This window comes from Trachemys scripta, chromosome 4, assembly GCF_013100865.1.
Source record: "Trachemys scripta elegans isolate TJP31775 chromosome 4, CAS_Tse_1.0, whole genome shotgun sequence".
Taxonomy (NCBI): Eukaryota; Metazoa; Chordata; order Testudines; family Emydidae; genus Trachemys; species Trachemys scripta.
The window spans coordinates 124,598,028-124,625,994 of record NC_048301.1 but is presented as its reverse complement, the minus strand read 5'-3'; the positions used below and the strand labels follow the sequence as shown (position 1 = coordinate 124,625,994).

The 27,967-nt window shown below is 53.0% G+C and overlaps 2 protein-coding genes across 5 annotated transcripts in view; one reads left to right on the top strand and one right to left on the bottom strand.

The window, feature by feature from the left end:
* The first annotated feature begins 4,134 nt into the window (after positions 1-4,134).
* LOC117875802 (glutathione S-transferase 2-like) lies at positions 4,135-8,759 on the top strand. Its single transcript, XM_034767245.1, has 6 exons — positions 4,135-4,282; positions 4,759-4,840; positions 5,081-5,181; positions 5,808-5,903; positions 6,027-6,137; positions 8,428-8,759. The coding sequence occupies exons 2-6, from the start codon at positions 4,837-4,839 to the stop codon at positions 8,521-8,523; spliced, it is 408 nt and encodes a 135-aa protein (XP_034623136.1). The 5' UTR covers positions 4,135-4,282; positions 4,759-4,836; the 3' UTR covers positions 8,524-8,759.
* Positions 8,760-11,447: 2,688 nt separating this feature from the next.
* The window catches only part of PIK3C2B (phosphatidylinositol-4-phosphate 3-kinase catalytic subunit type 2 beta), a 95,328-nt gene continuing 78,808 nt past the window's right edge, over positions 11,448-27,967 (bottom strand). For all 4 annotated transcript variants that reach the window (XM_034767241.1, XM_034767242.1, XM_034767243.1 and 1 more), the window contains 18 exons: positions 26,898-27,086; positions 26,106-26,199; positions 25,897-25,991; positions 25,466-25,646; positions 24,747-24,854; positions 23,954-24,046; positions 22,965-23,094; positions 21,576-21,712; positions 20,723-20,892; positions 20,210-20,366; positions 19,489-19,598; positions 19,034-19,235; positions 16,224-16,348; positions 15,479-15,596; positions 14,920-15,001; positions 14,436-14,542; positions 14,199-14,327; positions 11,448-13,727 (listed from right to left, as the gene is read on the bottom strand). In XM_034767241.1, the coding sequence (XP_034623132.1) occupies positions 13,539-13,727; positions 14,199-14,327; positions 14,436-14,542; positions 14,920-15,001; positions 15,479-15,596; positions 16,224-16,348; positions 19,034-19,235; positions 19,489-19,598; positions 20,210-20,366; positions 20,723-20,892; positions 21,576-21,712; positions 22,965-23,094; positions 23,954-24,046; positions 24,747-24,854; positions 25,466-25,646; positions 25,897-25,991; positions 26,106-26,199; positions 26,898-27,086 (2,416 nt within the window). In that variant the 3' untranslated portion in view covers positions 11,448-13,538. The remainder of the gene's footprint in view (positions 13,728-14,198; positions 14,328-14,435; positions 14,543-14,919; positions 15,002-15,478; positions 15,597-16,223; positions 16,349-19,033; positions 19,236-19,488; positions 19,599-20,209; positions 20,367-20,722; positions 20,893-21,575; positions 21,713-22,964; positions 23,095-23,953; positions 24,047-24,746; positions 24,855-25,465; positions 25,647-25,896; positions 25,992-26,105; positions 26,200-26,897; positions 27,087-27,967) is intronic.

Below are 27,967 nucleotides of genomic sequence, written 5' to 3'. Positions count from 1 at the left end.
CAGGGAGTGGCGAGGGAGGGGGGTGATGAGGTCAGGTTGCTTTTGGGCGCGGATCCTTTACAATGACATTGCACATTTCTATCCCTTTAGAATCACGATAGAATTCTACCTCACAACTTCTCAGGGCACCATGAAAGTAAAATTCCCCTTTCGACTGAGACTCAGAAAGGGTGAGTGACTTTGCGTTAAGGTCACCCCAGCTTTGTCCTCACTGCAAAAAGGTGTTTGTAGTTATTTCTCTCTCTGTAAACTCATGGTAGAGACAAGAGACTGGAGTTTTTACCTGGATGCAGCTAGTTGAGGTCTACCCTATCAATCGGCTACATCAGTGGTTGTCATCCTGTTTACCATTGTGTACCACATCCCAGTGCTACCTGTATGGCCTTGAGGATGGCACATGGGCCGCAGCTCTGTGCTGATTGGGCTGCAAGCGGCCTGCGGTTGAGAACCACTGAGCCACATCAAGGTAACAACCGCAGTGCCTTGGCCCCACCAGAATTTTACATCGAGACAGCTATCGCAGTGTAAAAACACCCTTTCTTGCAGTGATGACCAAGCCCCGATGAGTGAGTGACAGAGCTGGAAGTGGAACCCAGGTGTCCTCACGCCAAGCCTGTGCTCTAACCACTAGACTGTACTCTCTTTATGGAAAAGAACTAGCTGTACACTGGACAAGGAAATCCAGTTCCGGCAGATTGTCCTTACACTGCGGACAATCCCAGAGCCGATCCTCTGGCTGGGACTCGGGACCCTGGCTGGAACCTATACCAGGAGGTGCTTGTCACAAGCAATAGCATCATTTGTCTTGATTAAAGACAGTAAGAATTACAATTCCTGCCTTTCATGGCTGGGGAGAGGGACATTCTCAGCTAGTGTAAATGGATCTGCCTGGATTTACAGAAGCTGAGGATAAGATCTTAGGTTTGTATCAGAGTCAGTGGCCCATGGGGGCCTATGAGTATTCTCAGGAACTCGTGCCCTGCCCCTCCCCCCTGATTCTGCTGGGTTTATACTCTCCCTGCCCTCCCAGTAAATCCTCTCAGGGTCTGTCTACATTGCAGTTGGAGGTGTAACTGCAGCATGTCCCTCTAGCTAGCTTGCATGCCAATAGCAGTGCCGGCTATACAAGTTCACCTGGGACCCTGGGTATGTACTTGGGCAGCTGGCCTGTGCTGACACAGCTTCACTGCTATCGGTACCTGCACTATCCAGATCAAAGCTGGCTCAGGTGTGTCTACATGTGCTACGGTTACACCCCTAGATTGCACTGCAAACAGACCCTATGTCCCCGGGGTTGGAGGACCCCGGGCTTATATCCCAGTTCAGGCTGCACTAGTGGGGATGGATTTGCCGCACGTTTATTTCATAGCCAGCATGGCACTTGCAGGTAAACAGACCTTTGAGCACTGATAAACGAAGCCAGATTGCACATGGCCACTGACGCTTTGCTTATCACCCTGTGTCAAACGGAAGTGGTGAGGATTTCATATCATTGGGGTTTGCGTGCGCCCTGCGTGATTGTAAAGGGGACCTGAGCCAGCAGGGAAGCGGTTAAATCCGGACACAGAGCATAGCCATATAGGCCCCTAGGATAGGTGGTATCATCTGAGCATCTCACAGTTTTTACTGTATTTAGTCTCACAATCCCCCAGTGTGGTAGGAAAGTGCAGTTAGTCTCGGATCCCGGTTTTACAGCTGGGGAACTCAGGTTCTGAGCGGCTTCGTGATTTCCCCACGGGAACCCAGGAAGTGTATGGCAGAGCAGAGATTTGAACTTCAGTCTCCCAAATCCCCAGGTTCATGCTCTTAACTACTGGACCATCTCATTAGAGACGGGTTTCCCGGCAGGAACGGTCTTTGATTCTGTGTTTGTCTGGCACCCAGCACCCTGTTCTCAGCTGGCCTCAGGCACTCCAGTAATAAACACCATATTGTGATCATGGTGTCTAGCCTTGGCACTGAGCTATTTCATTATGTTTCTGCAAGGTCGGTAAATGGCACCGTCCGGGAACGAGAGGCCAGCGTGGGTGGGAGTGTTGGCCAAAAGGATCAGGTGTGGGGGCTTGATGTTAGCCACGTAAATGAGCAGCTTGGCTTTCCTCAGTGGCACCGAGCAGCTGCAATTCCAAGGGATTTCGATGGGAGCAGGCGGTGCTTGGCACTTCTGAAAATCAGGCGCCCATGGCTAGGTTTGGCATCTAAAATCAGAGGCCAGTGGTGAAAATTGTGGCCGTTAAGTATCGATTGCTGCAGCACTGCTCCTTCGTGCTTGGATGTGCTGAGGGTTTTCCCTGTTTTTTCTAGGCCCAGATGCCAAGCGGCATGTCCGGAATGGCACAGCTCAGGAATGGGAGGGGGAACACAGGTGGCTTTCAAAGTGGCCTGGCCCAGTGTTAGAGCAGCCCAGGGGGGTGCTGTAAGCTACCACAACCTTGAGTGGCTGCTCTGCTATGTCAGAACAGGCATGCCCCATGCCAGGAGCTGAGCAGAAGTGTGGTATAGGGCACGGGTGCCGAGTTGTATGGGTCTATGATGCCCGTGCTCCAGGAATATTCAGGGTCCGTGGTGTCCATGCTCCACCAGTGTTCAGGGCTGGGTCTCTCCTCCGGCCCTGCCTGCTGCCCCCAGGTGATTTAAAAGAGCCTGGGGGGCCCCGGCTGCTGCTGCCACCACCACTGGCAGCGTAGTGGGGCTAAGGCACCTTCCTGCCTGGCCTCGGTCCTTGCCACTCCTGGAAGCAGCTGGCATGGCCCCACGGCCCCGGGGTGGTGGTCTCCACGTGCTGCCCCCGCCCCGAGCACCAACTCCGCAGCTTCCATTGGCTGGGAACTGTGGCCAATGGGAGTTGTGGGGGCGGTGCTTGTGGGCAGCGGTGCGCGGAGACCCCTGGCCTCCCCTCCTAGGAGCCGCTGCCACAGGGGTGTGCGGGTCACTTTTGGGAGCTGCCTGAGGTAAGCACCGGACCCCTCACCCTCTCCCGCACCCCTGCCCCAGCCCTGAGCCTGCACCCAAACTCCCTCCCAGAGCCCACACCCCCTCCTGCACTCCAACCCCCTACCCCAGCCCAGAGCCCACATCCAAACTCCCTGCCAGGGCCTTAGGCAGGTGGTGGTGGGCACTTGGACCCATTCTAGACTCCACCAAAAATTATAGTAACCTGCTGCCCCAGGGATAAGGCTGTCCAAGGGTGGTGGGAAGCTCTGTCTGGGTTCTGGCCCTTTCCTGCTGCTAGAGTGGTGCAAAGGGGCCAGCCTGGGGACCTAAGTCTTTTTCCAGCCCTGGACTTGGAGCAGTGTTGGTTAGAGGCGAGTCATGGGCCAGGGCCCTCTCCCCTCAGCTCCTGGGGTGTGGGGAGAGGGAGAGAGCAGAGGACTCAATCTCCAATTCTACCACCGGTCACTGTTGATGTAGGGTGGGGGGTGAAGAGGATGGGAGGGAAAGGGACACAATGAGTGTGTGGGTGGCAGGGGAGAGATGCGGTGGAGTGGGTGTTTGTGGGATGGCATTGCTGGTTAGAGATGCAGTGGAGGGGTTGGGATGCAGTGAGTGGGAGTGGGGCGGGAGATGCAATGGGTGGATGTGGTGAGGGTGGCAGGGGAGAGATGCAGCGGGGTGGGTGTTTGTGGGGTAGCAGTGGTGGTTGGAGATGCAGTGGAGGGGTTGGGATACAGTGTGTGGGTGTGGGGAGTGGGGTGGGAGATGCAGTGTGTGGGTGTGGGGAGGGTGGCAGGGGAGAGATGCAGTGCGGTGGGTGTTTGTGGGGTAGCAGTGATGGTTGGAGATGCACTGTGTGAGTGTGGGGAGGGAGATGCAGTGGGTGGGTGTGGTGAGGGTGGCAGGGGAGATATGCAGTGCGGTGGGTGTTTGTGGGGTAGCAGTGGTGGTTGGAGATACAGTGGAGGGGTTGGGATGCAGTGAGTGGGTGTGGGAAGTGGGGTGGGAGATGCAGTGTGTGGGTGCGGGGAGGGAGATGCAGTGGGTGGGTGCGGTGAGGGTGGCAGGGGAGAGACGCAGTGCGGTGGGTGTTTGTGGGGTAGCAGTGATGGTTGGGATGCAGTGAGTGGGTGTAGGGAGTGGGGTGGGAGATGCAGTGGTGGGGAGGTGATGTTGATTAGGAGATGCAGTGGGGTGGGATTGGAGGGTTGGTGGTGAGGGAAATGCAGTGGGGGGGCAGGTGTTCATGCCATAGGACTTACCATCCTGTTCTTTACCTCCAGGTCCTGATTATGATACAAGCCAATGGACTAACGAGAAAGAGAAGCTGGGGCTGGATTTCCCGAACGTATGTAGCAGCCTCCTTTGCCGTTACCCATGTGTCGCTGGGGAGGACAGGGTCCGAGAGGGAAGTGGTTGGAGACTAGCAGCTTTCACGGCTGGCTCTGAGGTGGAGCCAGGCCGTTGGCTGGGGAAGGGCTCCCAGCTCTGCAGTGCCCCCTTGGCTGGTGCAGGAGACTCAGGCCTTGCTGTCTTTGCAGCAACGAGCACGAGGCCGTGCCTAGCCTGAGTGTGATCGGTGGTTGTGCATGGCTATAAGGTTAAATGCTAGGCACTGAATAGTGAATCTGGGGCCCTGCTGTCCACCTGCTCCCCCAAGCAGAGTCAAAAAGTGCAGGGCCTGCTCATGAGACACTGAGCTCTGCTCTTTGACCTCCCGCCGACTAGGAGGCACAAGTAGCTTGGTGGCTGCGGTGCCCCCCAAGAGTAGGATAAATGGGTGGGGAGAACTTATCCCCTGACATCCTCTCTTTGCCCTCCCAGCTCCCCTATCTCATTGACGGCCAGACAAAGCTCACGCAGAGCAATGCTATCCTCCGCTACATAGCGCGCAAACACAAGATGGGTGAGTATTGCTGCAAGTCGAAGCCTTGTCTGCACGGGGAACTTGACTGGAACAGCTCCTCTGGAATAGGTCCCCAGTCCAGAGTAAAAGTGATGGGCCATTATTCTAGAAGACCTAGGTCATTCCAGAATAGCTGGGCTGGTCAATTCCCCCCCAGTGAAGACAAGCCCTTAGAGCCTAGTTGAGATTTAAACCATAGTTGCTGAGCCTCTCTGCCCCTGTGTGTTTTCTGGCTCCCAGCTGGCGAGAGTGAGGAGGAGATACAGAGAGTGGACATGCTGGAGAACCAGGTGATGGATTTCCGCCTGGCCTTTGCAGGGATCTGCTACAATCCTGACTTCGTGAGTGCATCCCTGCTCCCCTGGGGGTGTGGGTCATAGCTGGAGTGCAACAGATGACCCAGGAGGGTCACATGGGGTTAACAGGTGTAGATATAATCCAGAGTTTTACAAGCCTCCGTTAATTACCTGGGAAGAAGAGTAGTTATCCCCATTTTACAGAGTGGGGGAGAGAGAAGTGGTGTGACTTGCCTGAGGTCCCACAGTAAACCAGTAGCAGAGGTAAGATAGAATTTGAGCCCTCCCTAGATTCAACACTGCCTGTTCCCCCATCCCACGCTGCCTCACAGACAAAGAGAGGTGGAATTGGTCAGGGATTATGTGTCAGAGCAGACCAGTCTGAAGTCTATTACAGCTCCTCTTTAGCCACACCCTTTTCCTTCAAAGGAAGGTGAATAATTTCTATCATGCACCAGACTAGTTACCTGATGTTGGCATGGGAGGGAGGAGAGTGTCTGGGATGGGAGATCCCTTCAGATGATCAGTTTATGCCCCAAAAGTTGGGACTGAATTACCCCCGTCACTGCCTTGGGCCACCTTAGAAAGCCAGAACTCTGAGTTGCTCCGGGGTGGTGGGGATTGCGAGGATTTGACCCACAGCTCCCTTGCTTCTATTTTCCCTTTTGCAGGAGAAACTGAAGCCGGAGTACTTGGAGCAGCTGCCCGGGAAGCTGAAGCTGTTCTCCCAGTTCCTGGGGGTCCGGAAGTGGTTTGCTGGGGAGAAGGTATGTCGCTAGACAGGGACTGAGGACATAGCTGCTTCGTGTTAAAGAGAGGCCAGAGATGGGAAGTGCAGATCGGGATGGTTCTGATCTGACGCTCTGCTTATTTTCATTCTAATTTCCAAGCTCACCTATGTCGACTTCCTCGCATACGACATCCTGGATCAGCACCGCATGTTCGCGCCCAAGTGCCTGGATCAACTAAAGAATCTGAAGGATTTTCTTGACCGATTTGAGGTGAGCTTGGCCCTGACTCCCCTGTGACATGCTGCTCTCTGGATCTCCAGGGCTGGCCAAGCTAGTTCCAGTTCTGCAGGGTCTGCAGCATGTGACCCTTGGTCAAGTTACTTTTCCCAATTAAGGTTGATAGATGGTTTCCATTCTAAGCCTTCTGCACCCTTTATCTTGTCAAAACAATAACCCACCTCTTGGTCCTTTTCACAATATATGGAATCGGAGTTCACCTTAAACAGGAGGTGTTCATTATAGAAGACAATCACACACTAAAGACACACAAACAAGTTTCCACACAGCTCAAGTTCCAGCACTGTCTCCCTTGTGAATAGCTCCAGACAGGGAATTGGTGAACAGCACATAGTCATAAGAACATAAGAAAGGCCGTACCGGGTCAGACCAAAGGTCCATCTAGCCCAGTATCCTGTCTACCGACAGTGGCCAATGCCAGGTGCCCCAGAGGGAGTGAACCTAACAGGCAATGATCAAGTGATCTCTCTCCTGCCATCTATCTCCATCCTCTGACAGACAGAGGCTAGGGACACCATTCCTTACCCGTCCTGGCTAATAGCCATTAATGGACTTAACCACCATGAATTTATCCAGTTCTCTTTTAAACTCTGTTATAGTCCTAGCCTTCACAACCTTCTCAGGTAAGGAGTTCCACAAGTTGACTGTGCGCTGCGTGAAGAAGAACTTCCTTTTATTTGTTTTAAACCTGCTGCCTATTAATTTCATTTGATGACCCCTAGTTCTTGTATTATGGGAATAAGTAAATAACTTTTCCTTATCCACTTTCTCCACATCACTCATGATTTTATATACCTCTATCATATCCCCCCTTAGTCTCCTCTTTTCCAAGCTGAAGAGTCCTAGCCTCTTTAATCTCTCCTCATATGGGACCCGTTTCAAACCCTTAATCATTTTAGTTGCCCTTTTCTGAACCTTTTCTAGTGCCAGTATATCTTTTTTGAGATGAGGAGACCACATCTGTACGCAGTATTCGAGATGAGGGCGTACCATCGATTTATATAAGGGCAATAATATATTCTCAGTCTTATTCTCTATCCCCTTTTTAATGATTCCTAACATCCTGTTTGCTTTTTTGACCGCCTCTGCGCACTGCGTGGACATTTTCAGAGAACTATCCACGATGACTCCAAGATCTTTTTCCTGACTTGTTGTAGCTAAATTAGCCCCCATCATATTGTATGTGTAGTTGGGGTTATTTTTTCCAATGTGCATTACTTTACATTTATCCACATTAAATTTCATTTGCCATTTTGTTGCCCAATCACTTAGTTTAGTGAGATCTTTTTGAAGTTCTTCACAGTCTGCTTTGGACTTAACTATCTTTAGCAGTTTAGTATCATCTGCAAACTTTGCCACCTCACTGTTTACCCCTTTCTCCAGATCATTTATGAATAAGTTGAATAGGATCGGTCCGAGGACTGACCCTTGGGGAACACCACTAGTTACCCCTCTCCATTCTGAGAATTTACCATTAATTCCTACCCTTTGTTCCCTGTCTTTTAACTAGTTCTCAATTCATGAAAGGACCTTCCCTTTTATCCTATGGCAGCTTAATTTACATAAGAGCCTTTGGTGAGGGACCTTGTCAAAGGCTTTCTGGAAATCTAAGTACACTATGTCCACTGGATCCCCCTTGTCCACATGTTTGTTGACCCCTTCAAAGAATTCTAATAGATTAGAATTCTAATAGTCACCTAGTAGCTGAATAATATATTGCAAGTGCACATCATTACAGTCCTGAATTTCTCAAGCTTGGTTCTTGGGCAGAGGAGATTTTGAAGAGCAGACTGAGTTTGGAACCGGACAAACTGTTTTTGAGAGATGGAACTTTGAGAAGTTACAGGACTTCCTGCTTTTAGAAAGTGCTTTATCTGCTCCTAAACCTAGAGCAGCTCGGCAACGTAAGGGCCTGGCTTTCAGAAGTCCTGAGTGAAATCGAGCGGAGCAGTGAGTGGTCAGCAGCTTTGAAAAATCACATCCTTGGGGCCTGATCCAAAGCCTTTTGAAGTCTGTGTCAAGGCTCCCACTGATTTCAGCAAACTTTGGATCAGACTCTTGGTCCTCCAGAAGAACTGGGCCATAGGACATGTCTGATAAGACGTGGCTGCATGCCTTTCTGGTTTGCAATGGGGAGCGATTCCCAAGCAGCTGTTTGGCTGTGGCCCATGTTGAATTTCTGGCGGTGATGATGGGTAGGGGGCATGTGAGGAGTTGATGGTGTCTCTTTACGTTGATGGATCTTCTTTTGCTTTCCCTGTAGGCCCTGGAGAAGATCGCTGCCTACATGAGTTCTAGCCGCTACATGAAGACTCCCGTTTTCTGGAGAGCTGCCCAATGGAGCAACAAAAAGGAGTAGGCTCAAGTGGAGCTCAGCAAATGTCAAACAACTCTCTTGGCATTGACCCACTACAGCATCTGAGAAGGAGACGGAGACCCCTGGAGCCCCTCTAGCTTGCAAAGTCCCATTACACAGCAAATCAGTAACAGCTGAAATCCGCAAGCCCTGTTGTAATCCTTCCCACTGAGCTAGCTGCGATTCCCACTTACTGGCTAATGAGAACATTTTGGTGACTGGATAGTCGTCTCAGCTTATTGACTTTCCTGGTTTCTATTTGTTTTTCAAAAATCGATCTCTAGGGAGTTCTGATTAGGAGACCCTTAGTTCTACTTTTAAACCTCTTCTGACTTTCAGCATTTATCCCAGCATGCAGGCCAGTTCCTGCTTCCATTGGTGCTCTTCAGATGGCCAAGTGGCTCTTTGACAAAGGGCTCTGAATTTCAGAGGTGTTGAGCACCTACCACTCCTTTGAGCCCATGTGCATATGAAAATATAAACAGAAAGGTAATTCTCCCCTCCCCTTAAACCTGCTCTCTCCTGGAGCACCCCACACACACCGGCTTGTGATCACACACACAGAAAGAACATCATGTTTCAGAGGGGACGGAAGATTTCCCTTTTGTGACTAGAGACGTATAAGAAGTTGGCTAGTTCTTGGGGGCCAGCGTGAGAAAGCCCTGATGTCATATCCAATGCATAATCAAGGTACTAATTAAATCACCGTCCTTCCCTCCAACAGGACAGCTCAGCCAAGTAGAGGGGAGAGGAAGCCGGATGCACCCAATCAGGTTTGTAAGTGTGCTGCACCCTGCAGCCCCTGTTCTGACACAGAGGGCCAGATCCCCAAGAAAACTCAGTCTGGCCCCTCCATTTAGGTGCCTACAGCAGAGCTGAGCTGTCTGGAAGCTTGGTCCCAAAGCACTGAGCTGCTGCAGGGTTGCACACAGCTGAGAGAGCAAGTAATGCAGTGCTTGTATGTGCTGGGAGCAGGTTTAGGGGGAAGTAGTCTGGATTTGTGCAACCGCAAAGAACCCCAGGGCAGTAGTGGAGAGTACCAGAGAGGGACCCAGTCATTCCAATGGGGTGGAGGTTTTGAGGCTTATGTAAATCCCTGGCCTTTCAATCTCTAAAGCCACAGGCCTCTGCTGTGTAAGCTAAATCAGATCTCCTTTAGCTGGCAGATGTAATAGGTCCTTTATCTACCTTGTGGGTTCAGCTACTAGCTCAGGGGCGGGCAAACTTTTTGGCCTGAGGGCTGCATCGGGTTTCATAAATTGTATGGAGGGCCGGTTAGGGGAGGGGGTTGTGGCCCTGCCCCCACCTCCTATCTGCCCCCCTGGGCCCCTACCCCATCCAACCACCCCTTCTCCCTGTCCCCTGACTGCCCCCGGAACCCCTGCCCCTGACTGCCCCCCCCCCATCCAACCCCTCCTCTCATTCCTGATGCCCACCGGCTTGAGCTGGGCCATGCCGTTGCCACCGCACAGCTCAGAGACTGGGTCAGACCCGGCTCTGCAGCTGCGCTGCCCAGAGCATGGTGCCGGCAGAAGAGCAAGCGAGCTGAGGCTGCGGGGGAGGGGGGATAGCAGGGGAGGGGCCGGGGGCTTGGGGGCTGGGCAGGACGGTCCTGCGGGCTGTAGTTTGCCCACCTCTGTACTAGAGGACACCATCACACATTTGCTTCTTTGTCCACAGAGCCAGTACATTACACAGTGAGTGCCAGTGTTCATGGCAACGTCGGTGACTATATCTCCCTTGCTGAGCAGCATGTGAGCCGGGGGCTCCCTGTGTTTCTTCCTCCAATCTCTTGCAAACTAGGAGTGTACGCCCTTTGTTCCCCACAACGATCACACAACACGGCTTTCCCCTGTGCCTAAACACAAGGGCCAGCTACGCTGACACGAGCATGGAGAAATGGTGACTCCAGAGGGGCAGAGGGTGAGGTGCCGATGGGGAAGAAGATGGGGAGCAGCAGGCTGACAGCACAGGAGAAAACCCGGTGTAATGTGGCTAAGGGGTGGGATGGCAGGGGGCCAAAGGGCAAGTGGAGGTGTAGAGGGGAGATGCCCCATATCAGAGCAAGTACAAAGTGATGCTGGTATGAGGAGGAGAAAACCCTGGAGGATGGAAGTAGGGCTTGGGCCTTTTGGAAACCCTTGCACGGGGAGGGGGAAGGTATCGATTGCCCTCCTGGAGTACTGCGTTGGAAGGATGCCAGCTCAGCCCAATCCCCTCTTTGCCCTTGCAGTTGATGCTCAGTGCAACCGTGGCTGATGCCCACAGGCAGTGCCCCTCTCAATTTCAGGAGCTCTTTTCTTCATCTTGCATCTCGTGTTTGCAGCATATGGTAGAGATGACTCCCCGGCTGGAAAGCAGGGACCTGATTCTGATCATACCCTGATATAAATCAGGAGTAACCCCATGGGGCCCCGTTCCTCTCACCCAGGTGTAAATCAGGAGTAACTCCATTTAGGTCAGGGGAGCCGCACTGGTGTCAAACTGGGGTGAGTAAGAGGAGACTCGGACCCATTGTTTTCTGGGAGGCTGAGCGTGAGCTTTGCTTTGGATTAAATCTCTTTGCGGTCCCTTTGCTTAGACCAGGCCTGCACAACACGCGGCCCGTGGGCCCACTGTGCGGCCCGCGGGCAAGCGGTGGGGGGCGGTTGCCGGGTTCACTCCCTGCCCCGGCCCTCACTTGGTATCTAGTTTCACTCACTACTGAGCTGGTCGGGATTTGATGTCATAGAGGCAAAAGGCTCCATATCTCCTTCCCATTCTCCAGCATGTCCCAGAACCAGAGAGATATGGTGTCTGCCTGCCATGAGCTGGGCAGGAGTGCAGCCTCACCGGTTTGATTCGGGAATGCGGAGATTGCTGCACAACTGGCAGGTCCACTCTTGTGACACCGGCTTTGGGGATTCATGACGCCACACGTTCTTCCATTGCATTTCATTTCCTTTTATTTTAATGCCACCATTTTACAACTGAGCGAGATACAGGTATCTGAAAGGTGCCTCTTCAGGAGCCTGAAGTGCACCCCAACACATAGTGGGGGAAAGAGCGTTGACTGAAGAACTTGGCTAAGTTCGAGGACATCTCCTTAATGCACCTCTCCCAAACCCACCGCTGGAGGTTCAGAGATGCCACCCTCCGACACATCTGCAACTAGAGGATAGCATGGCATGGAGGGGGGGATCCTTTCCTCACCCCCAGCTTATTTAAACCCATTCACCTACTCGATACAATATTTAAAACTTTTAATATAAAGATAAGTTCATATTCTCGATCCTGAGAAACGTTTCATCTGTTTACGGAATTCTCACTGTAAACAAAGCACCATTGACACCTCGGGGGGGGGAGGGGGAGGGAGGGAAGAGGGGACAAGGGAGGAAGACAGCTGCTTGGGGTGGAAGGCACCTGATCTCTTGAACTCTGCAGTTTAGGGCAACCCCACCATCCTGCCTGCCCCATGGACGGAGCCCTCTCGCCTGCTCTCCCCCCTCTGACACCAAGTGGAAACAGACATCCTTTAAAATCATTTTTAAAATGGGAATCATATCTTTCAAAACCAAAAAAGGTTAAGAAGGGGGTATTTCCTTTCCCCTCTACACAGACACACACAATTTGAATGTAATAAAAACAAACAAAAAAAATCATATCTTCTACAAACGTTTCTCTCCCCTGAAAGGCTGACGAGAGGAAGAGCATAGCCCCTCTGCTCTTTGCGTGACCACCAATGGCTCCTTCTCCCTCACATACCAGGTGTGGAGAAGTCTCAATAGAAATGGCATCGGTGCTCAATTCCAGCGTAATTCTTTAGCTGATCGGTCAGCAAGCCCCGCCCTCCCCAAAGGGGCAGATTGGCATTGCACAAGCCCCACCCCATTTGGTACAATAGGGCGGAGCTCCAAGTGACCAGCTCCTTCATGTGGAATCTCAAGTTCCAAGGACCAATTTCCAGAAGTCACCTGAACGAGGGATAAAAATCATCTCCCGCTTCCAAGATTTGACTGCCTCTACTCCTAAGGCTTAGCCCAGCCCAGCCCCTCGCATAGTCTCTGCTGCTGCTTCTCTCGTGGAAGCATTCAATCTAGTGAGCAGGGAAGGAGAGGGGAAAAGAAAAACATGGACAGTGAAGTATAGTAAAAGTCGTGTTCCTGAATACCCAGCATCGCCACAAGGCCAGAGTAAAGGGCCTTGGGGAGTGGGGAGGGAAGCACAGCTGGAATCGAACTGAATACTGCTGGAGTTTTCGCAAGGGGCAGGGGAGATAATCAACCCTGACAGTCATTCCCCAGGAGCAGGGTTCACAGGCTTGCATGCCCTCTGGCGGGAATCCAGAACAGAAGGCTCTACACGTGTACAAATTATACAGCTCTCCTTTGGAAGCAAATTCTCTGAGATGGACAGAGGAGGCAGCTTGGATCCTAGCACACCACCTCCTAACCCAGAGACAAGGAGGGCTTATCCACTGCTTGTGGCCTTTAGGTTCCCCCCGCCCCCAGAAGTTCCTATGGATATATACATTCTTTTTAAACAAACTCCCTAGGGACAGTCCAATAAGAACCTTACTGATGAAGTATCCCTCCTCCCTCCCCACCCACAGGTCTCTTCTCATCAAAGCCTCATGTCCCATCTGGACACAAATTACTTTTCATTATTTTTTAAAAATAAAAATCTCAAAGAAAAACAAAGTGTCCCCAATATCCCCCCCTCCCTCATTGTTGCTCCCTTGACACAAGGTAAACTTAAAAAAAAAAAAAAAAAAAAAAAATCGACTGCAGCCTTTTCAAGTCACAATAGGATTTCCTATTGCGATGTTGAGTTCCCAGTCTCTACAGGGAAAATGGAACAAAAAACCACCCCAAAAAACGAACACCTTCATCTGCAGAGAGAACGTGTCTCTAGCTCCCGCTTGCAGAAAACAAAATCCATCTGGATCCAGGATACAACTCCTGGGACTCGCACCCATTCCCACGGCCTAGCACTAGCACTGCAGGACTGGCGTGGTTCCAAAGACACTGCCGCTCTCCTCACATGGTCCCTTGGCTCCTGGAGCCCAGCTCAAACCAGCCCATCTTCTCTTGGGTCAGGTCCAGGTCCCGTAGCTTAATGCAGACCTCCCCGAGAAGGATGTTCTCCCAGAAGCTCTCCTCACTCAGGACACTCAGGTGCAGTTCCCGCTGCTGAAGGTCTCCTTTGGGAATCCCGTCGTAGACGAGCTGCAAGACAGAGAATGGGGAAGGCCCATACCGGTCAGAACGCGGTACCTTGGCAGCCTGGAGAAGGAAGTTCTCGGTTACAGAATGGGGGATCCCTACTTCTGTCCCATTACTGTGCCTTAACCATGCTCTGGAGGGAGAGTGTAACTCAGCCTCCATAAGCCATTCAGTGCTTGGCCTCTCTGCTGAGAGGACCAGATAGGAGATGGGCCCTTTTCCCGGGAAACTGGTCTGACACACCAGCTCATTTGACAAGTTGCTGAACGTTCCTTGGTCAGCAGCGATTTTTGATCCCTACTGACCCAAGCAATCCAGCCAGTGCACTAGTAGTGGCAGGCAACTGGATTCCACCCCCGTCCTGGAAAGATGATAAAGATTCACTTAGCTGGCCCTAGATCTAACCTAACCCCATCACAGCTGAATGCTCTTTCCATGAGCCCTACATGAGCATCAAAGGGAATCAGACGGTACCATTTCATTGTAAGTGGGGTTGCAGGTTTTCCGAGCCACTTTGGTTTTTCTCTTGGTGGTTTTCTGGGGGTCAGGCAAGAGATAGATCTTGACATAAGGGTCGGGGTCATTCCCGTCCTGGAGAGGCTGCTACAAGAGGGAGAGACACCAAACAAACCCCAGTCATTTCCACAGCACCAGGACACAGACAGAGCCTGCGCAGCGGCCACAGCTGCTGCTGGGATACAAGGCACCTACCAGGCCTCGGATGTGCATCACCATGATGAAGAGCTTGTTGTTCTTGTAAGAGATGGACAGCTTCACCTCCCCTCCCACCTTCCCGATGGGCCGAGACCACGTGGCATCTGGAAAGAGGCAAAGGACAGAGATAGTGTGCAGTGCCTACCAGCGCAGGGAGTGAGCGACAGAGGCCAGCATAGGCCAGAGACCAAGCAGCGACACAGCTGTGCAGCAGCAATGCTAAGCCACGTGCCAGCTTCTTAGGAAGAAGCATAAAAGAACTTTAATGGAATCCCCTGGAGCGGCTGTTTTTTCCTTAGGTAACCACTACTTCGACTCTCATTCTCCTGCTCCATCAAGAGGTCAGGAAGGAATCTACCACTGTGGTTTAGTACAGCACAATACAGGTACATTGTGTGGGTGTGTTACACCTTCCCTTTGACACGCCTGATATTAGCCTCCATACCAGACTAGACGGACCATATACAATGAATAGTGATACCTGTGGGCTTTGGAGCTGGATTGGTGCCTGCAGCCTTCTCATCCCGCGGGAGGGGGTGGAAGAACGTATACACAAGATCACACTGCAAGGCAAGAATAGCACAAGTCTGGCTTGTATCACACAGAGGTAACAGGCTCTCTTTTCTCCATCCGTAAGCATGTCCTGCACACTTCAAAGCAAGATATGTAACTCCACCATCAGTTATTAATATAGCACCTTCCATCCTCCAGAATCCCAAGCCAGAGGAACATCTCACCACTTAGATGGTGCATCTGATCTTCAAAGAACTTTACAACCTGGAATTAAGTTAAGACTTACACCTGGGATCAAAGCTAATGTTCCTGTTCCCATTTTACAGATGGGGAAATGGAGGCACAGAGAGATGTGACTTGCCCACTTCTCACTAACACAGTCTGGAAAAGGGCCCAGGAATCCTGTCCCTTAGTCACTTGCTATACTCACTAGATAACACTCCCTCCTAGAACTTATCCATTAAGCCGTGTACGCTGGATCAACCTTCTCCACTGTGGACTGAGAGGCGCTGAGTGGAGAAGCTTACCTCAGCCACCTCTGGGGCTGAGTGGATCAGATGCCAGATGTAGCCATTTAGCTCCTCTTTCCTCCTGTCAGCCATTGCCTCGCCGCGTGACCGGCCGATCACAAACCTACTGGGGAAACTGACCAGTTGTGTGTGTGTGCAGGAGAGAGAGAGAGAGAGAGAGAGAACAGTTAGCAAGTCTCCAATCCAGGGCAGCAGAATGCACTGCTGAAACAGTAATGCCCCTAAGTGACCTGCTCTTGCCAAAGGCAGCAAGTGTTGGTGTGAGGCACATCACCCCACAATGGTGCTGAGTTGATTGTTTCTCATCAACAAAATCTAGAGGACTTTCCAGGCCACTCTGGACAGGGGATGCCAGTAAAAACTGGTGGGCAGGGATGGGAGGGTCCTAAAGCCAAGGGTAGCTGGATCCTGAGAGGTATCTCTCAGCACCAAGAGACTCAAGAAGGGCTCAGTCTGGGTGGATGCTGTCTGAAGCCAGGGAGAGCTGTAGTGGGCTGAGTCAAGTTACAGTGGTCAGGGGAAGTCAGGAAGCAGCATGGCGGGGGTGGGGGGAACAATAGGGGTAGACTTGTCCTCGTGGGTGCTGCCTGGAGGCAGGTAAAGCAAGCCAGGGAGGCGCGTCCTCCCTCCCAGCATGCCCCAGCCCAGAGATGAACCAAGCCCCAAACCAGCTGCAGAGTAGCCAACCCCTTTTCTTCAGGGATGGGACAAGAAGCAGTGCTGAGGAAGAGAGCAGGGCTACCTGGGCAGGTGGGAGGAGGGGAAGATGAGGCGTAGCTTGTTGTGCAGCTCCTGGAACTCCTCAAAGGTACGCTGGACATAGGTGACCTCACAGGGGCTCTCCCGCTGCACCTTCACGATGTACGTCTGCAAGACAGGGAGGCAGAGGCTGTTATCGCTTGCATGCCTGAGTCTAATCTAACTTCACCAGTACAGATCGGGAGTAGCCCACCTGACGTCCAGATTAGCTCAGAATCAGACCCACTATGCACGCACTGAAATGCAAGAAGTTTGGAAATCAGACCGAGGTTAAATTGTTTCTTTTGGCATCACTTCAGACCCAGTTAAAGGCTGGGGAAAGTTTTCAGGAACATGCGTCTGAAGGGAGGCAGACACTCAAGTCACCTTTGAAGGCGTCATGGAAGGGTAAGTGGAAAGCACTGGGTTTATAGATTCATAGATTCTAGGACTGGAAGGGACCTCGAGAGGTCATCGAGTCCAGTCCCCTGCCCGCATGGCAGGACCAAATACTGTCTAGACCATCCCTGATAGACATTTATCTAACCTACTCTTAAATACCTCCAGAGATGGAGATTCCACAACCTCCCTAGGCAATTTATTCCAGTGTTTAACCACCCTGACAGTTAGGAACTTTTTCCTAATGTCCAACCTGAACCTCCCTTGCTGCAGTTTAAACCCATTGCTTCTTGTTCTATCCTTAGAGGCTAAGGTGAACAAGTTTTCTCCCTCCTCCTTATGACACCCTTTTAAATACCTGAAAACTGCTATCATGTCCCCTCTCAGTCTTCTCTTTTCCAAACTAAACAAACCCAATTCTTTCAGCCTTCCTTCATAGGTCATGTTCTCAAGACCTTTAATCATTCTTGTTGCTCTTCTCTGGACCCTCTCCAATTTCTCCACATCTTTTTTAAAATGCGGTGCCCAGAACTGGACACAATACTCCAGTTGAGGCCTAACCAGAGCAGAGTAGAGCGGAAGAATGACTTCTCGTGTCTTGCTCACAACACACCTGTTAATGCATCCCAGGATCATGTTTGCTTTTTTTGCAACAGCATCACACTGTTGACTCATTTAGCTTGTGCTCCACTATAACCCCTAGATCCCTTTCTGCCGTACTCCTTCCTAGACAGTCTCTTCCCATTCTGTATGTGTGAAACTGATTTTTTCTTCCTAAGTGGAGCACTTTGCATTTGTCTTTGTTAAACTTCATCCTGTTTAACTCAGACCATTTCTCCAATTTGTCCAGATCATTTTGAATTATGACCCTGTCCTCCAAAGTAGTTGCAATCCCTCCCAGTTTGGTATCATCCGCAAACTTAATAAGCGTACTTTCTATGCCAATATCTAAGTCGTTGATGAAGATATTGAACAGAGCCGGTCCCAAAACAGACCCCTGCGGTACCCCACTCGTTACGCCTTTCCAGCAGGATTGGGAACCATTAATAACAACTCTCTGAGTACGGTTATCCAGCCAGTTATGCACCCACCTTATAGTAGCCCCATCTAAATTGTATTTGCCTAGTTTATCGATAAGAATATCATGCGAGACTATATCAAATACCTTACTAAAGTCTAGGTATACCACATCCACAGCTTCACCCTTATCCACAAGGCTCGTTATCCTATCAAAGAAAGCTATCAGATTGGTTTGACATGATTTGTTCTTCACAAATCCATGCTGGCTGTTCCCTATCACCTTACCACCTTCAAGTGTTTGCAGATGATTTCCTTAATTACTTGCTCCATTATCTTCCCTGGTACAGAAGTTAAACTAACTGGTCTGTAGTTTCCTGGGTTGTTTTTATTTCCCTTTTTATAGATGGGCACTATATTTGCCCTTTTCCAGTCTTCTGGAATCTCTCCCGTCTCCCATGACTTTCCAAAGATAATAGCTAGAGGCTCAGATACCTTCTCTATTAGTTCCTTGAGTATTCTAGGATGCATTTCATCAGGCCCTGGTGACTTGCAGGCATCTAACTTTTCTAAGTGATTTTTAACTTGTTCTTTTTTTATTTTATCTGCAAAACCTACCCCCTTCCCATTAGCATTCACTATGTTAGGCATTCCTTCAGACTTCTAGGTGAAGACCGAAACAAAGAAGTCATTAAGCATCTCTGCCATTTCCAAGTTTCCTGTTACTGTTTCTCCCTCTTCACTAAGCAGTGGGCCTACCCTGTCTTTGGTCTTCCTCTTGCTTCTAATGTATTGATAAAAAATCTTCTTGTTTCCCTTTATTCCCGTAGCTAGTTTGAGCTCATTTTGTGCCTTTGCCTTTCTAATCTTGCCCCTGCATTCCTGTGTTGTTTGCCTATATTCATCTTTTGTAATCTGTCCTAGTTTCCATTTTTTATAGGACTCCTTTTTATTTTTTAGATCATGTAAGATCTCGTGGTTAAGCCAAGGTGGTCTTTTGCTACATTTTCTATCTTTCCTAACCAGCGGAATAGCTTGCTTTTGGGCCCTTAATAGTGTCCCTTTGAAAAACTGCCAATTGTCCTCAGTTGTTTTTGATTAGTTGTTCTAATCAAATCATACAGTGTGAGGGCAGCCATCCAATGACAGGTCCCACATTTCCCTCCCGCCAGAGAACAGGGTTTGCCCCCTCTAAACCACTAACTATTCCTAGCGAGGCCAGAATCAGGAAAACGCTGCAGCAGCCTTCATTTGGTTTGTGTCTCTGCCCCTGGGACTCCTCTGAATGGCAGTGGACTGGGCCTTCCTCCAAACCCACCCCCCAGCACCGAATCCCTCTCCCAGATCTCTCATCTCCCCCCGGCACATGCCCGGCAGAAGCAGAGCTGCAGCGCTCACATAGCCTTTGCTGGGGTTGAAGACTTTCTCGTGGCGGCAAAGGAAGACGTCGCGGATCCGGCCGGATGTCTTGAGCGTGTGCACACGGGGGGCGAAGGAAAGTACGGGGCGGGTGTCCGAGCCTGTGAACTTCATCTGCGCCAGGTTGTGGATGAAGAAGTTGAGCTTGGTGGCCACGCTGCCCAGGCTGGACTCGATCAACCTGCAATGAGGGAGGGTAGCGTCTCAGTGAGAGAGGGGGACTCCAAAAGGCAGCTGCCATTCATGACACTCCTGGCCCCTAAACTCTCCTGAGTGCACAAGGGCCCCTCAACCAGGGCTGCTGGGACACAAAGAGCCTGGCTCCTTTCCTAGGAGTGGGGTGTACAGCCACTGAAGGCCCTTCCATCTCTCCCTGGTGACAGAGGGGCCCCCTCTTCCCCATCTGTCACCCAGCGCCAGCTGTATCCTTTTACCTGGTGAAATAGGTGGTGGCGTCGGCTTCGGAGTCCTGTGGCCGCAGGGCGTCGTAGACGTACTTGAGGTCCTCGAGGTCGGAGAGCTCCGGGATACCACAGGACAGCATCTGGGGAGCAGGGCAGCCAGGTCAGTGCCAGGAGCCCAGAGGTGGGGAAGGAGCAGGGAGAGGGAGATGGACTAGCCAGTCCCGGGGCCTCTACAGTAAACATGGCCCAGGTGCGGGTCTAGATGGCCTGTCCAGCATCCCCACTGAAGACTCCTCCAGTGGAGAGGGACGAGGACCCTCTCCCCATAACACACATCCATGCCCCATGAGATGTCCTTAGCGAGCCCAGCCCAACGCTGGGTGTGTCTGCCTGGATCTGAGTCACCCACGTGGGTGAGGACGGCCGGGTGAGCGCCATATGATTAGGCAGTCAGCGCTGCACTTCAGACAGCCAGAGGGGCGCTTGCGTGACACTAAGCACATGCCTCCCCCCAAGGGTAGAGCACGCTGCTTTCATAGTGCTGTCAGATGGGACACAAGAGCCCAGAGTAGGGGGCAGAACCAGAGAGGCCAAGAGGCAGCTGCAGACTCCGGGGGGGAGGGAATTTCCCACCACTGGGGGTGGGAGGCATCTCAAGGCCTGGGCGTGGAGGGTGGTCCGCTCTTTGGAGACCCAGCGAGAGCAAAGCCGCCCCGGTGCCTGGATCAGGGCAGCCCCCCCGTGTTCTCACCAGGCCCAGCAGGTTGAGGAAGAGGTGGGTGTGCTTGCGGATCAGGTTGTACGCCTGGCAGCAGAGATCCACAAAGTCATGGAAGCGGCTGGAGGGCTTGTCACCACCATTAATGACATAGGCCATGTCCGAGGTGAAGACGAACGGGGCCCGGTCCCTGCACCACAGAAAGAGAGACACGTGCCCAAATCAGCACAGGGAGTGGAGCAGAGGGGTCGACCATGGGAAATGGAACAGACAGCCACTCCAGTCTGTCCTGCATCCATCACAACACACCCTGATCCAGCGTGGAACAGCCAGGCTCCCTGACAGCCGCACAGCAGCCCTTCCAAACCACTGTGCCCACAATACAAACTGTAGCCCTGTAGTCTCACAGAAACATGGCCATCCCCAGCACAACAGCTGCAGGGAGATGATGTTTGGTCAAGGGAGCCAGAACTAAGCTCTGCTCCAGCATGTAGTATAATGGGAGCGATCTCACCCCTCTGCCAGGCTCCTGTGGGTGACACCCACCTTTTGATGTTGCCAAACATCTGGGCATGGCCCAGGAACCTGCCGAAGTCGATGTGGAACATGTGGCCGGTGGTTTTGAGCATGATGTTATCGTTGTGCCGATCACAGATCCCCAGCACGTAGGTGGCCACGCAGCAGCCGGCGCATGAGTAGATGAAGTTCTCCACCGCCTGGGAGAGGGAGAAGGGGAAGAGAGACTTCAAAAAGGAATTGAGAGGAAGGGGAGAGAGCATGGGAATGTTTAGTCCCGCACTCTCAGGAGCGAGCCTGGTCCGTGGGGTGGAGGGGGGCACTTAATGCTGCTCAGCTCCCCCACCCGCCTTCACCAGGAACTTGTTTTAAGTAACAAAGCATTAAATAAAAAAACAAAAAAAAATCTTGCACTCTTGCTGTAGGTCCTACATATAAACAAATCTGTGGGTACAGAATCATAGGGCTGGAAGGGACCTCAAAAAGCCATCTAGTTCAGGCCCCTGCGCTGAGTCAGAATCAAGTATACCTAGACCATCCCTGACAGGTGGTTGTCCAGCTTGTCCTTAAATGCAGGCACAATCCAGGAGCACAGGTGAACCTGGCTGGCTTGGTTTATGCAAAAGGTCAAGATCAAGTTCACTTACTGAAGGTCCTAAACAAAGCTAAGCGTGTGGCTGAGCCAGGCTCAGGGTGCATCTGTTGGCTGTTTATGTGGAGGGCTTACAAGAAGTTAAGCATATTGGTTGGGGCATTCGTTTGTGCATCATCTCAAGCTACAGAGGCTACTTGCCTTCCTTGGACCCCTGCTCCCTGCCCTAGAGAGGGATTTGTATGGCCCCTTCCCATTCCAAAGTCACCCCGCTGCATCCCACTTCACTACCTTCTCGTACTCATCCTCCGTGGGGTTGTGCTTCTGCAGCCAGTCGGCCAGGGGACGATCCTTGAAGGAGCCCGTCACCCCATGCTCCACCTGGATCTTGCGCAGAGTCTCTGCATTGGGGATCATCTCCACCATGCCTGGAAGAGGAGGCAGCAGGTACAGAGTCAGCACCCAGAATCGCCACTCGCTCGGTCCATTCAAACCCCTCCCCCTGCTCCCAGTGGCGCAGAGAGATCCCAGCCTGGGTCCCCAAGGTCTCAGCAACCCCCTGAGAGGTCACCGTTCGGGGGCAGCCGTCACCGATTTGCATGCCTCAATTTGAGAGCCTGACTTGAGGCACCTTGGGCCTGATTTTCAGAAGGGCTGAACGTCTGCAGCTGCACTGACCAAAATCCGCCTCTGAAAATCAGGCCGCAAGAGGCTTCCACAGCATCTCCCTCTGGTGGCAGAGATGTAAGGCAACTCCCATGGATAGGAAAGACTCTGGGAAGGCAGGACAGTCCTGGGCAAGGTACATCCCTATGGATTTAACTGCTAGGGAGAGATACAGGAGGCCAGAGGGTCCTGAGCCCTTTTGTCAAATTTACCCCACTCACGAACTGGTACGTGGGCAAGAGCTCAAGTCTGGGATTATCCAATTTTTGCGGAAAGCCCAGTGTATATCTACCAGCTCCCGTGGCACAGTGGCAGTGAGAGTCCATCCCTGTGGCGCTCTAAGGGGGATGGGACGTTTAGTGCCTGCTCGGAGGTGCAGGGTCGTGAAGCCTCGCGGGAGGCCAAGGACCTTGGCTATGTCAGGTGGCTGCTCTGACAGCGGCTCAGTAGGTGATAGATGTGCAGGCACCGATGCCCCAGGACTCTGCAGAAGCCGGGTTTCTAGGTGCAGTTAAATACCATCCAGTTAGCTCCGACTACTGAGGGACAGCGAGCCGCCTGTGCCACCGTCCTGCCTTGCGGGATGCCTCGGGGCACACCCAGTAACAGGTCCAGGGGGCAGAGCTACCATCTTCATCCCCTGCACCTGCTGACTGATATTAGCCTGTGCTGTGGTTCTCTGGCCACAGCTGCACAGCAGTCTTCAAGGGACGCCATTACAGCAGCCAATGGATGCCACCTCCAGAAAGCGCCGCTCGAAGCACCTGCCTCACCTTCCTCCAGAAAAGGGGGTTTGGGCTTAAACACGTGTCAGAGCCTGCATTCACACTGCAGCATAGACATACCCAAAGGGACAGTCGCTGGGTTCATGCGCTGTTCACCCTGGCTCAGCAGCCACTGAATTCCCTACAGCGTCCCCATGCCGAGAGCATCGCAGCCCCAGAGGAGCAGCAACACCCGAAGCGAACTCCTTGGAGGAAAGTGGGAAATCGTCACACCCGGGCTCCAACTTACCCCGGCCCCGGCCAGTGGAGAAGCAGCGAAAGATCACCATGCGCATGTCCAGCCCCTCCTGCACCCAGATCTTATTCATAATCCGGATCATCTGCAGCGTCAGCATGTCCTGCCGGAGATCGTCTCCACACTGGCAGTCACAGGAGGGAAGGCGCATGGTCACAACTGGGGCGTTTTCATGAAGCCAACAGTTCACAGTTCCCTCTCAGGGGTTCCCTCTCCCAGGGACGATCTCGCACACCCTCCCCACAAAGGCTTTTCTCAGATTTAAAGAGGGCACTGCCAGCTCTACCCCTGCCCAGCACAGCCTTCACAAACCCCACAATTCATGATTGCAGGACGGGTCTCTTCCACAATGTGTCTGGGGCTAAAGGGGGATCACTTTTTGGGGGGACAGATGCGATTCTGGGGGAGCCGAGTGAGTGGGAACATCATGGGAGAGGTGCCAACAGTCAGGTCTAGACTGTGGAATAGAGAAGGGGTGGAGGCCTCCTCACTTGGGACACTGAAAGCCGGACTGAGCACCAGCCCGGGGGAATAGATTGTAGGGAACGACACTGCCCATGAGCTACATGATCCAATTGGCTTTTTAAACCTTCGGCTTCTGTGGCAGGGATTTTGAGGGTGAAGAACTGGACTCAAGTGCCTTCTGTTGATGGCATCCAGAGGGCCTCCCGCCCCCCATCTTGCTATTTAGTGAGAGCATTTCTAGGGGAACTAGGGTTTGTCAGGCGGCCATGGCTTGCGGTGGAGCTGGTTCCCATCACAGTTCAGAGACCTTTGCTCACATTTTGTTTGACAAGCACCTGGTCTCTCAGCTGCTGCAGAGACAGGAGCAGCCAGAGAGGGGGCAAGTGTCCTACTGGCTAATACTCTGCAATGAGCTCCTCCCCACTTTGAACCAGAAACCTCAGCAATAGCAGTTTGATCAGAACCGCCTGGGCCAGAGGCGCAGGCACAGAGCCAACCAGATCAGCAGCAGGGCTCACCTTAAAGATAACGCGGATGTTCTCCCCGAGGGCATCCACGTTCTGGAAGGAGAGCTTCAGGGGCACGGCGTTGGAGTTGAAATAGGAGCAGTCCTGCCGCCAGGGAGGGAAGGAGGAGACTGTCAGGAAGAACCAGAACTACCCGGGGATATGAACACTGCTGCAGGCCTGAGCATCCTAGGGTTATGATCTCAGTCTGCCAGGGGACACAGGCCCCTCTGGTCAATTCCCTGTCAGTAGGACAGCAGCAGCAATCAACCTGCCCCCTGCAGGGATCACCAGCTCTGGGCCCTGGCTATTTGGGATGCATAGAGCCACCAGGCCCAACCCTCGGGCCAGGGGATTTGTGCACCAGCCAGTCACCCCACTTCTCTCTGCCTAGCTCACGCAAGGCCCTTGGAGGCATTTGACTCACGTCCCCAAACCCACGCCGAGGTTCAGCTAGACAGGCACTGCAGCTCGGGGGAGGCAGAGAGCTGGACGCAACGCATCAAGGCGGGGGCGGGTGGGTGCATGGGGATGGGGTGCAGATCAGGAGCGTTGGGGCAGGCGGAGAGGAGACACAGGGCTGGGGGTCAGGAGCACATGGGTCCAAGGTACGCAGGCTGAGTACGGGTGCTCTTTGCGGGGCAGGTAGATTAGGGGGAATCGGATGGATGGACGATGCAAAAGGTCTCCTCATTAGAATCCATCGTCTTTGCATTCTGTGCCCCTGGGGGAATTAGCCCTACTACAGCAGGTGGACCAGCAGCTCGGGTCCCGATTCCCTTCTCGCCCCGGCTCAGTCACTCACCCTGGGCACGATCCCCTTCACCAGCAGGCTGGGGCTAAGCGGCAGGCGGCAGGAGCCGTTGGCGCTGAAGAACTGTTTCACATGGACCAGCCCGTCTCGGAGAATGGCCTGCCGGAGACGTGGGTCACAGCCTCGCATGCACATCCCCACCCACAGCCCTGCCAGCAACCCACTCCAGCACCAACGCCCCCGGAGGGATCGACTGGCTGAGGGGGGAGCTGCAGCTCTGCAATCCCTTCCCAACGGCAGCTTCTCGCTCTCCAGCTGCAGTGCATGCCTGGGAACCCTGCCTTGCTCAGTGACCCCTGAAGGAACAGCACTAGGCAGGCCTGCCCGGTCACCCTCAGCCGGAGGGAAGTGCCTGTGACCTCAAGGAATTATGGGGAGGAGGTTGGGGGAGCCTCGGCACATGTGTGGGGTGTGGAAGGCCCCTCAACGGGGGATGGGAGTTGGAGGAGAAGGGGGAACAACGCTCCTATCCCACGGCCCTTCAGCAACTCGTGAAGTGCAGCCAGCACTCCTTCATGGCTCCCAACACCGCCTCTGACTGGGCGAGGCGGTAACTGGAGCAGCTGGGCGGTCCCCTGACAGCCAGCGCTCTTGGCCTGCTCCCTGCAGACAGAGGAGTGCTGTCCGTAACCAAAGCGAGCAGCCCCTTGAGCTTTGTAGTTTCAGTCTGACTCCCCGGCCCCTCCCAGAGGTACAGGCGAAGCACCAACCTGTCGTGAGGACGGAGCGGCCTCCCGAACCTGCTGGGCCAGCTTGGCCAGGGTGTTGACCAGGCAGCACTGCCGGTCGAACTCCTCTCGCAGGCCTTTGCCACAGCAGCAGAGCAGGGCCGCCAGCAGGTACTGGTAGCGGATGCTGAACTGGGAGTCCTTGAGTCCGTCCTTCAGCAGCCTGGGGGAGGAGGGCAGCATGGAGAGGTCAGGACAAGGGGCTCCAACCCCTCTCATTCCTACTGTCCCCAGTGCAGGAACTCCAGGGTGGGGAGCTAGGGCTTGTACCTCACAGGCTAAGAGGGGGACAAGTCATGTCTGGTGATGTTAAATGGCGGGATGCCCACTCCCCAGGCACCCCCCATCACTGGGGCAGGCCCCAGCTGAGCACAGACCCCTCCCAAAGGCTGCAGCACCCACACCAACATTACCAGAAGAAGTAGTGGGTGATTCTCAGGTCACAGATAGCTCGTTTCATAAGGAACCGCACCAGAGGGCTGTCCAGGTAGCACTCATACTTCAGGGCCTAGGAGGAGAGAAGCAAGGACATTTCTCCATCAGCAGGCAGGACAGAGGGATGGGCCTGGCTCTAACCATAGGCCAGGCTGTGCACGTTGGTCTGAATGACTCAGTGACTCACCTGCACCAGCTGCGGCAGGTAATCCAGCAGCTCTGCGTCCGACATGGAGTCGATCCAGTGTACGGCTGTCCTCCTCACCTCCTGATCTGGGAACCTACAGCCACAAGCCACGCATCACTGGGAGGAGGTCACAGCAGGCTCTCTCCAGAGGAACCCAGCCCACCTGCCTGCAGACGAGACCACCGGGGTCCCTGCAGAGAGTCTGCTGCTGCCATCACAGCCTCTCATGGGCGCATTGTGGAGGTACTGGGGAAGCACAGCTGCAGCCTCCCAGGCAAACCACATCATCCCCCCGGGAATGCCACAAAACATGGGAACGGAGATGTCTGTCCTGTCTCCAGAAAGTCTCCAGGTCCCCTTATCCACCCTTTTTATTTTCTGGGAGGATTCCGGTTGGATCAGTTCCCCCAGCTCCCCTACTGTGCTCACTACCAGGCAGTGGGTCATGGCTGCAATATTAAAGGGAATACTAGTAGGCAATAGCCAGTCTATGTCCACCTCCCCCATGCCCAACCTGTGAGTGAAGATTCTAAACCCACGTCCCACATATGCCCAGCCTGTGCCCCCATCCCCACAAGCCCCGTTTCTCCCCCTCCCCTCCAGGCTGACACAGCACAGTTTTAGGATTGTTTGGCGTTCAGATGTTCATAGGATTTGGATGCATCTTAATGCGGCGACGGGCTGAGAGGCAGAAGCCACAGCCCCCAGTGAGTGGCTGGGGCAACGAAAAGGAGCGGTCTCTGCCCACCGCACGTCCACCCCCTAGGATGGACTCCCCAGGCAGTGGCTTACGTTGCATGCAAGAGCCCGAGGGCATCCTGGTGGTTCATGTAAGTCCATTGCTTCAGCAGGGCGTAGATATCAGGCAGGCAGGCCCACTCCCAGCTGGGGGCACTAGTGAGCAGCAGAGGCAGCGATCCAGGCTGCTCATGGCAGTAATAGCGCTTCTCCCACAGTCTCTTCCGGTCGGCGTCCGTCAGCCTAGGGCAGCAAAGGGCACAAGACACAGACCTCAGTCCCCTGGGAGAGCACTGCGTTTCCATCCCTGCTGTACGTACAGAGGCCCTGAGGCCCGGAGTGGGGGAGTGACTTGCCCAGGGTCAAAGAGCCCTGAAGACAGGGCTTGACACTGGTGTTACTGGGAGCAGGGTCTGGCTCTAGGAATCTCAGGAGCTGGACAAGAAATAAAAGGGTCATTGCTCTGAGTGGCCACAAGAGAGCAGGAAAGTCAACCCTCGGACACCCACTTTGGCTCCCGTTACTAGGGCTGGGTAGGGCTGCCTAAGAGAAAACCTGAAGCTTGTCGCTGTCACCACGGAAACTGGTCCTATAAAAGATATTACCTCACCCATCTCATCTCTCTACTATCCTGGGACCAATGTGATGTAGTGGCTTATGAATCAATCCCGTTTTCTGAGGAAGGAAGCTGGATCCAGGGCCGGCTCTAGGCACCAGCAAAACAAGCAGGTGCTTGGGGCAAGTATCAGGGGGTAGCCGTGTTAGTCTGTATCTACAAAAACAACAAGGAGTCTGGTGGCACCTTAAAGACTAACAGATTTATTTGGGCATAAGCTTTCGTGAGCTTATGCCCAAATAAATCTGTTAGTCTTTAAGGTGCCACCAGACTCCTTGTTGTTTTTGTAGATACAGACTAACACGGCTACCCCCTGATACTTGCCCCAAGCACCTGCTTGTTTTGCTGGTGCCTAGAGCCGGCCCTGGATCCAGCTTCCTTCCTCAGAAAACGGGATTGATTCATAAGCCACTACATCACATTGGTCCCAGGATAGTAGAGAGATGAGATGGGTGAGGTAATATCTTTTATAGGACCAGTTTCCGTGGTGACAGCGACAAGCTTCAGG

Coding starts and splice junctions, on each gene's coding strand:
- LOC117875802 (XM_034767245.1), top strand. Junction 5,182..5,807: donor TCTGCTACAATCCTGACTTC/GTGAGTGCATCC, acceptor TCCCTTTTGCAG/GAGAAACTGAAGCCGGAGTA. Junction 5,904..6,026: donor AGTGGTTTGCTGGGGAGAAG/GTATGTCGCTAG, acceptor CTAATTTCCAAG/CTCACCTATGTCGACTTCCT.